This window comes from Arachis duranensis, chromosome 1 (assembly GCF_000817695.3).
Source record: "Arachis duranensis cultivar V14167 chromosome 1, aradu.V14167.gnm2.J7QH, whole genome shotgun sequence".
Taxonomy (NCBI): Eukaryota; Viridiplantae; Streptophyta; class Magnoliopsida; order Fabales; family Fabaceae; genus Arachis; species Arachis duranensis.
Window position 1 is genome coordinate 31,775,869 of NC_029772.3, and position 9,919 is coordinate 31,785,787.

General features: G+C 34.5%; 1 protein-coding gene across 1 annotated transcript; it reads left to right on the plus strand.

The window, feature by feature from the left end:
- The first annotated feature begins 4,618 nt into the window (after nucleotides 1-4,618).
- Nucleotides 4,619-7,576, plus strand: LOC107484411 (uncharacterized). The gene is made up of 4 exons (XM_016104999.1): nucleotides 4,619-5,595; nucleotides 5,679-6,533; nucleotides 7,028-7,127; nucleotides 7,220-7,576. The coding sequence occupies exons 1-4, from the start codon at nucleotides 4,619-4,621 to the stop codon at nucleotides 7,574-7,576; spliced, it is 2,289 nt and encodes a 762-aa protein (XP_015960485.1).
- Nucleotides 7,577-9,919: the final 2,343 nt, after the last annotated feature.

Here is a 9,919-nt window from a genome sequence, read left to right on the forward strand (position 1 = left end):
ATCTTGAAATAAACTCTGATAACTCTCCTGTGCTGTCTTCCTCAAACTCGCCTCCATATTGCATTGGGCCCGCAGCTTGCTCTCCTTCTCCCGGAGGCTATCTCTCTCCTCCCTCAATTTAGCTACCTCCTCCCTCAACTCCCTCTCATGATCCTGGTAAGCAAGAAGCCTCCCCTCCAATTCTTCAACCTTCGAGGTTACCCCCAAAGAGCTGAGGGGAGTCTTCTCGAAGATATCCAAAAGCTTGCCACAAACGCCCGCCGCCCGAAAACTCTCCTCAGCCAGGATGGTGAGGTGGTTTCGAACAGAAACATCATCCATACTTATATGAGGATAGATGTTCTTTCGGACGAATGCAAGAGCATCCGCCTTAACCCCACCATCAAAAGAAGAGCCAGACTCCAAAGTCTTACGCTTCTTCTTCTCTGGCTCAGGAAGAAGTAGGGCAGAGGGAAGTGGTCGGGACAAGCTGGAAGAAGAAATCACAATGGGCTGAGAGGGAGTCCCCACGTTCTGAGGAGGAGGAGGAGGGGAGACGATTGCCCTGGCACCACCGGCCTTGGCCCGAGATTTTGCCTTAGCCTCCTGAACTCTCTGGTAAGATTCCTGAGCATTCTTCCTTGCCATATCTGCAAAAAGAAATAACTAGCAAAATTTACAAGTCGGCAAAAACTCAAGTCGACAGAAACAAGTCGGAAATAGGAAATGCATTTACTACCTAGTTGCGACCGAACAAAGGTCGGCGTCCCTGAAGGAATTTCCTAGTATCCAAGTATAGGGCCCTCCCCCACGCTTCTCGGAAAAATCCCACAATGGCCGCCTCCACCTCGTCCAGGTCATCTAGACCATACTTTTCACAAGGGGAGGCCTCCAGCCAATAAAGGGGAAAGCGAGGGGAAGAATGCTCATCCAGGAAAAAGGGGTGGTGACCCTCTACAGCTTGCACTTTGAAAAAATAATTTTTGAAGTCATGGAAGGATTCATCAAAAAGAGTGAAAATCCTCCGATCTTGTATGGCTCGGAAGGATACCCATTGCTGTTTGTTGTTTAGCCCACTAAAGGGCTTAGTCATATGGAAAAGAAAGAAGAAAATCCTCAAAGAGGTCGGAAAGTCCAAAGCGTGACTAACAAATTGATAAATCTTCAGAAAACCCCAAGAATTGGGGTGAAGTTGAGTAGGGGCAACTCGACAGTGGTGCAAAACAGATATTTCAAAATCCGAGAAAGGAAGAAAAACACCCAAGCGGGTGATCATGCATTCATACATAAAGAAAAAATGAGGGGCCGCCTCATTGACTCTCCCAAAACAAACCCGGTCTTCCGGACCCGGGGTTATCAACTCATATTTTGGCTCGTCCTCCTCTGAAGTACAAAGCCTGTGATGAGTACGAAGATGAGTGATAAACTCAGCGTCGACCAAGGGTTCCTCCCCAAGGACCGTGACATCAACCCACTGAGAAAGAACATCTACAGAAGCCATTTTTTCTTTATATAAAAGGTGACAGAAACCTACAAAAAGAAAAAAGAAAAAGAAAATCAAAAAACACGGTCCCTAAAGAGGGGGGATACGAAGCCAAAACCTACAGACCAACCTATCCACCCACAAAACGAGGAGAAAAGAGCCAAGCAAAATCTACAAAACTATCCTTCTACAAAACCAAGTCATGCAAAGAAGAAGAAAGAAACTAACCTCTTTTTGAAAATAAGGAAGCAGAAGTCTCCGGAAGTATGGTACGTATAAGCACAACACGAACAAAGAAGGAGGAAGTTTGAAAGATTGCAGAAACGGAAAAATGAAAGAGAGGGAAAGTATTTATAAACATGCTAAGGGGCATAATGGTAAAAGCGGAGCAGTCATTAATGAGATTGCACCGTTACCAAAGCCCTCAATGCTTCCCTAACGGACACGATGCTTGAATTGACGTAACTGTCAGAAACAAAAGGTCGCGAAAATCACGTCGGTTTATAAGACCCATGTTTCCTCCAAATAAGTCGACTATGAACCCGAGTTAAATACTTGAACCCAAGCTCTAAAGAGACTTTGGGCTCAAGTAGGGGCACTGTTCATACCCTAGCCCAATGTCAAAGGCCCAGGTCCAAATAAAAGGCCTAATCTGAAGGATTAAGCCTAGCTAAGTTCCGACCTTCTCGTAAGAAGTCGGTATCAGCCACGACTTGCTCTAAAGAAGTCGGACATAAGATTAGCTGGCAGGTAAACACTCATTCAAATGAGTAACCTCCCCTAAAATCTCTCTAACCGCTTCATGAAGCCATATCTTAACCTCCCCAAGATAATGGGGCGGTTAACACCCTAAAGATACGGCACTACTTCAACGGTGGTTATTGGCTCACCACTATAAATACACTGACACCCCTCAGGTATCTCTAAGCCCAATACTCTCTAGACCTGCTCACACTCTTGCTAACTTAGGCATCGGAGTGTCTTTGCAGGTACCACCCCCCATTCATTCACTCACACAAGTCGGAAGGAGGCTCCAGTGTGCGATCCAGCTCGGGGACTACCAACCGCAGGTGATTGGGCCAACAAACGTCATCTATCCTACTAATCTCCGGTTACCCACCGTAACAATAAGAATTTTATAAATAATAAAATAATATGTATAAAGGATAAATTTGATAAAAGAAAAATAAAGGTTAAATGTCAATGGCTAAAAGCCACTTAGTGTAACGCAAAAGCTAGAAATTCTTGTTTCTTGTAAACGTGGTTTTGTAATTAAAATCACTTCTGCGTTTATAAATAGAAAAATTAGCCAAACCAAAAATGGAAGCGTTCAAGAAGTTGTAACGTACTTTTCCTCTTTTAATGTGATTGCTAAACACACCCTAAGTGTAGAAACTAACAAGTTTTCAACTATAAATTATGTTAATACAAACTTACTTTTACTCAAAATCAATTTTATAAAATTAATTTTATTCAAATTTCAGTTTGACAAATTACAATTCAAACACACACTTAAACATTTAACGGCTCTTTCAAGCTCAGTTAGTGAAGGCTATAAGGTAGCGTTTGTTAGATAGACAGAGACTGAAAGACTGAAACTAAGAGACAGAAACTAAGAGACAGAGATAGAAATAAATTTCAGTATTCTGTTTGGTGCAAAGTGGGAGACAGAAACTAAAACAAGAATGAAATTCTAATTTAATTTGTACAAAAAGTAAAATTGGAATTAATTAATTGAAATGAGGATATTTTAGGTATAAAATGTTATTAAAGTTTCGGTCTCTATCTCTAAAAATTTCAATCTCTTGTGTCCTCACTTTTTAGAGGTACTGAAATACTGAAATTTTAGTATCAGTCTCTAAACCAACAAACATGATAATGAGTCTCAGTCTCTCAGTCTCTGTCCTAGTGTCTCAAAACAAACGCTACCTAATTGTATATATTATGCCTTCTTGTCACCGTAAAAAACTATTCATATTTCATTTGATCTAATATTAAGAATATTATTGAGATAACTTTTTAGAAAAAAAAAAAAACATTGTTTATATCTTTATATTTTTTCTTTTTACTATGTGATTTTTTTCAAAAAAATAACATTTGCACATCGTTAATAGCAATAATTCTATACGTATATTTTATATATGTCATTATTTTATTGACAATATTTAATAACTATTTTTCATATTTATTTTGTAAATGATTATAAAAAAAGAATGTAATTGAGAGATTATATGTATAAATTATTTTATTAGGATACCAAAATTTATCAGTTCTTCTATTTAATTTGAAAAACATTAGTCTTTTAATAGATAATATATTTTGCAAACTTATTTTTATTCTAATTTTAGTATAAATTTTTTGTCACATTTTTAATTATATTAAATTTATGAAAAATAAATAAATATAATTAAGTTTTAAAAAAATACATCTTTTTTTAGTATTTGGTTTTTGCACTACTTTACGGTTAGAAGAAAAAGACTGAAGAGAGGCTAAAATTAATTGTTTTATATATTAAAAATCAATTTATTTGCTGAATCGAAACACTACATTATAAATTGGTTTTGATAATATCATTGTCAATATTCTTTGTTAAGTTTTGATTTTTTATCAATTTTTAATTAATTTTTCTTGTTCATAGTATAGATAGTTTTTTGATAATTTTTTTTATGTTCACTGATGCATATTTATCAAAATATAATATTATAATTTTGTAACATGAAATTAATTATACTCCTAGTTGGTTATCTCATAAAAATATTATTTAATTAATCTAATTTTTAATATACTTTATATGTAGATATGGAAATTCCAAAACAACGAAAATAGATGTACAATAAAAATTTGTCAAATCGAGGAGGATTACGACAGAAATTTGTCAATGGTGTTCGACATTTTATTGATACAGTTAAAAAACAATTTCAATTTGTACTCGAAGGCGGTGTACTTAGATGTCCTTGCAACAAACATAAAAATAAGATTTTTTCAACTCCGGATGAGGTTTCACTAGATTTATATAAATATGGTTTCATGCCAAGATTCTGGTGTTGGGATTCACATGGAGAGAGTCCTTTGCATTTGAATGTAGATCATGATAATCAAGAATGTACATGTTCTTCTCCGCATGCTAATGTGCCAATAAGAAATTCGTATGAATCTATGGTGGTTGATGCTGCTGGACCAGAATTGATGAGTCAATTTGAAGAACACATGGAGGAGCCTCCGAATGCAGAAGCTAAAAAATTTTATGATTTATTACAGTCTGTTCAGCGCCCATTATTTGAGGGATGTATGGATCATTCAGAATTATCAATGGTAGTTAAAATGTTGAGTATAAAAGCTAAAGGAAATGTATCTCAACAGATCTTTGATGATTTCGTGAAAGCTATGAAAGAAGTGATGCCGAAGGATAACTTACTTGTCTCCAATTTTTATGAAGCAAAGAAGTTAGTATCAAAACTTGGCATGAAAAGCAATAAAATTGATTGTTGCATTAATGGTTGTATGCTGTATTACAAGGAAAATGATATACCAAGAAAGGAATGTAAATTTTGTCATTCTCCAAGGTACAAGATAGATAAAAAGGGTAAACCAGTGCCTTTGAAACAAATGCACTATTTACCGCTTATACCTCGTTTAAGAAGACTTTATGCTTCAATGAACACAGCACCTCACATGCGATGGCATTTTGATCACGAATTTAAAGGAGTTCTTGAGCATCCATCGGATTCAAAAGCATGGAAGTATTTTGATAGAAAACATCCACAATTTTCTCAAGAACTATGCAATGTCAGACTAGGATTATGTGCTGATGGATTCACCCCTTTTGGTCAATCTGGTAAACAATATTCATGTTGGCCAATAATTGTCACTCCTTATAACCTGCCTCCTTCTATGTGCATGAAAACTCCTTACATGTTTTTATCCATGATTATTCCTGGTCCTCGTAATCCCAAAACTAGGATTGATGTATACCTACAGCCCTTGATTGATGAGCTAAAACTACTATGGGAAGATAGCGTTTTAACTTATGATATTCATTCCAAGTCAAATTTTGTAATGCGACCTGCATTGTTGTGGACTATTAATGATTTTCCTGCATATGGAATGTTGTCTGGATGGATGACAGCAGGCAGGCTAGCATGCCCATACTGTATGGAACGAACCAAGACATTCCAATTAAAAAATGGGGGAAGCCATCATGGTTTGATTGTCACAGACAATTCTTGCCAGATAATCACATGTTTAGAAGAAACAAGGATGCATTCTATAAAAATAGAATTGAGAGATCAGAACATCCGCCAAGATTGACTGGAGAGCAAATATGGGATATAGTTCAGAATTATGATAAGATAAGTGATGTTGAGCAACTTGAGATAGAAGGATATGGAAGTATGCATAATTGGACCAAAAGAAGCATATTTTGGGATTTGCCTTATTGGCGTCATAATTTAATCCGTCATAACCTTGATGTAATGCATATTGAGAAGAATGTATTTGATAATATATTCAATACTGTCATGGACATCAAAGAGAAGACTAAAGATAATGCAAAGGCTAGAATGGATATGTCATTATACTGCAAGCGAAAAAGTTTAGAACTGACAGAACAAAGTGGAGGTAAAGTTATAAAACCCAAAGCAAACTACACATTTACTCTCCAGCAAAAGAGGGCAATATGTGAATGGGTGAAAGAGTTAAGGATGCCTGATGGATATGTTTCAAATTTAGGAAGATGTGTTGACATGAAGGAGGGCAAGTTATATGGAATGAAAAGTCATGATTGTCATATATTTATGGAACGTTTATTCTCAATCGCTTTTAGTTCATTGCCAGAGCAGATATGGAAGCCAATAACAGAGTTAAGTCAATTTTTTCGAGATTTATGCTCAACATCGTTACGAGAAGATGTTCTCAATAAGCTTGAAGAAAATATTTCAATTATACTATGCAAGTTAGAACGTATTTTTCCTCCTGAATTTTTTAACTCAATGGAACATCTACCTATTCATTTGCCATTTGAAGCATTGCTTGGTGGTCTTGTGCAATATAGATGGATGTATCCTTTTGAGAGGTACCTTAGTCACACCTCTATATTTATTTTCAAAATTTTTTTACCATTTTATTAAGCAAATTATTTCTTATTTGATTTTTGTTATAAATTTTTTTACGATAAATTTCTCCACCATCTTAAGAAAAAGGTCAAGAACAAAGCACATGTTGAAGGATCTATCATTGAATCATACCTAATTGAGGAGATTTCTCATTTTTGTGAGTACTATTTTAGCCAAACTAGCATCGACACAAAGCAAAATGATGAGGGTGATGATTCAATGCAACCAACTTTGTCTATTTTTAATTTGCCTGGTTGTTTGGCTGGTGAATACAAAATTCGTTATTTAGATGACAAAAAATTCAGTGCAGCCATGAATTATATACTAATAAATTGTGATGAAATTAAGCCATATATTGAGTGAATATTGATCTTCATATGTATATTCTTACTATTAACAATATTTTCTTATATTAATAATTTAAATTTCTTTGAAATTCATGTACTAACTATAGGATCTTTGTCGACTTCATATACCAAGATCATATTACTTTAAGTGATGAACAAGTTGATCAATTTATTGAAGCGGATTTTGTAAAGTGGTTTAAAAATTATGTAAGTCAACATGATATGATGGTCTTATTGTACACACATTTTTTGGTAGATGACATATTGTATTCTAACTTGTTGGTTCTTATTTAATATAGGTTCAAGATCCTTTAAATAATGTGACGGATTTGAATATTCAATCCTTGGCATGGGGTCTTTTGAGAACTGTTAAATGTTTGCCTATTTACAAAGTCAATGGCTTCAAGTTTCACACAAGATCTCAATCAAGTGGAAAGTCAACTCAGAATTATGGAATATGTGTCAAAGGCACATGTTATGGTGAATATGAAAATGATTTCTATGGCCAGCTTGATGAAATTATTCAAGTTGAGTATACTGGGTTACCACTAAAAAGAGTTGTACTATTTAAATGTGAATGGTTTGATCTCACGATTGGCAAAGGAACAAAGGTAAACAAAGAGTATGGAATCATACAGATTCGAAAGAATCGATGATATGGTAAATATGATCCATTTATCATTCCACATAAAGCAATCCAAGTATATTTTGCACCTCATCCAATGAGCAACACCAAGGAAAAAGTAGAATAGTGATTTGTATTCAAGACTAAAGCAAGAGGTGGGATTGAGATTGAAACAACAGAAGATTTTGCATATCAAGAAGATACCACAAATCAATCTAACAATCATATCTCAAATGATATTGACACTATTATTGATTTATTGGATACCAATAGTATAAGATATGATGATGATGATGATGATGATGACGACGATGATGATGATGATGATGATGATGATGAGACACTTGGAGATGAGGACAAGGACGAGGACGAGAATGAAGATGAGGATGAGGATGGAGATGAAGATGAGGACGAGAACAATGAGGACAAAGATCAAACTGAATAGTATGATAAAATACACTATAAAATGTATTCATTTGTATTTTTTTTAATTTTCAATATACCTTAATCTTATATGAAAAAGTATATGATTTTTTTTATTTTACGTGATTTTTTTATTATTATTTATTATTTGTATTATTTTTTTAGAAGATTGGATATAATTTATTTTTAAGTTTTTATATATGTGATTCTTTTAGCTACATTTTTTCTTAAATTTGTTACAAAATTAAATTTTGAATTATTATAACGTAAATAATTAAAAGAATAAATTAAAAAATCATAGACTAATTTAAAATATAAATAATATTTTTATACTAAATGTTAAACTTTTTCAACAAATATTTGAAATTCGTTTAAAAACTGATGCACTTTTAAATAGAATTTACAAATGATATTATTTTCGTCCCAAATTTGTGGGTAAAAAATTAGCTACTTCGAAAGGTTAGCTATAGTAAAAGCATTTAAGACTAATTATAGACAAATTTGGGATAAAATTAACATTTTTTAAAATTCGTCCCAAATCCGTCTGAAGTTATAGCGCATATTCAGATGGAATATGGACGAATTATAGTTTTTGTCCAAAATATGTTGCTAATCTGTATGAAAATTTTGGCGCCATCCAAAAAAATTTGGCGCCAAAATTTGGAACAAAATTTAGACAAATTTAGGACAGAATATATTATTCCAATGTCTCCACTAAAAATTGTTCAACATTTGTCTCAAATTTGTTCGAAATGAAAAAGTCATTCAAACGGAATAAATTTTGTTTGAAATTTTCGTCCAAAAAAATTCTTTTTCTAGTAGTTGTATTTATTACTTATTAAACCTGGTAACTGCTCATCAATTCAGATAATCAATAAGAATGTAACTGACCTATCTTACTTCACCTATAAAGATATAATGTTTTATCTTCAACAGGGATACGATGAATTCTCAGTACTAACTTAAACATCGGAGTGCCTTTTACAGGTACACTCCCCCGTTGTTCATACCCTCTGTGACATAATATCTCTCTGGACGAAGAGTTCGGATCATCCCAGCTTATAGCTCGACGTTGGAGGCAAAAGCTCGGCGTCGACTCCCTTAGCCGAGATCACGTCCAGATTAAGCAAAAATATCACATGCAATTAATTTATTTTAAAGAAATGACAAATTAAATTTGTAATTACTCAAAAAAATTTGTACATGTCAAAACCTAGTAAGAATATTATAATTATTAATTTATTATTATATATGGCACATATATCAAATAATGTATTCTCGTTTCTGCTTTATTATATAAATTATATATATCATAATAGTAATAATATATTCCAGGGCCATTAATTTTAAAATTACTAATATAATAATTGTATTTTAGTTTTTTTATTCGTATATTTAAAAATTACATCTAAAGTTATGTACTGTTCATACCATGGCCAAATATCAAAGGCCCAGGTCCAAATAAAAGGCCTAATCTGAAGGATTAAGCCTAGCTAAGTTTCGACCTTCTCGTAAGAAGTCGGTATCAGCCACGACTTGCTCTAAAGAAGTCGGACATAAGATTAGCTGGCAGGTAAACACTCATTCAAATGAGTAACCGCCCCTAAAATCTCTCTAACCGCTTCATGAAGCCATATCTTAACCTCCCCAAGATAATGGGGCGGTTAACACTCTAAAGATACGGCACTACTTCAACAGTGGTTATTGGCTCACCACTATAAATACACTGACACCCCTCAGGTATCTCTAAGCCCAATACTCTCTAGACCTGCTCACACTCTTGCTAACTTAGGCATCGGAGTGTCTTTGCAGGTACCACCCCCCATTCATTCACTCACACAAGTCGGAAGGAGGCTCCAGTGTGCGATCCAGCTCGGGGACTACCAACCGTAGGTGATTGGGCCAACAAACGTCATCTATCCTACTAATCTCCGGTTACCCACCGTAACAA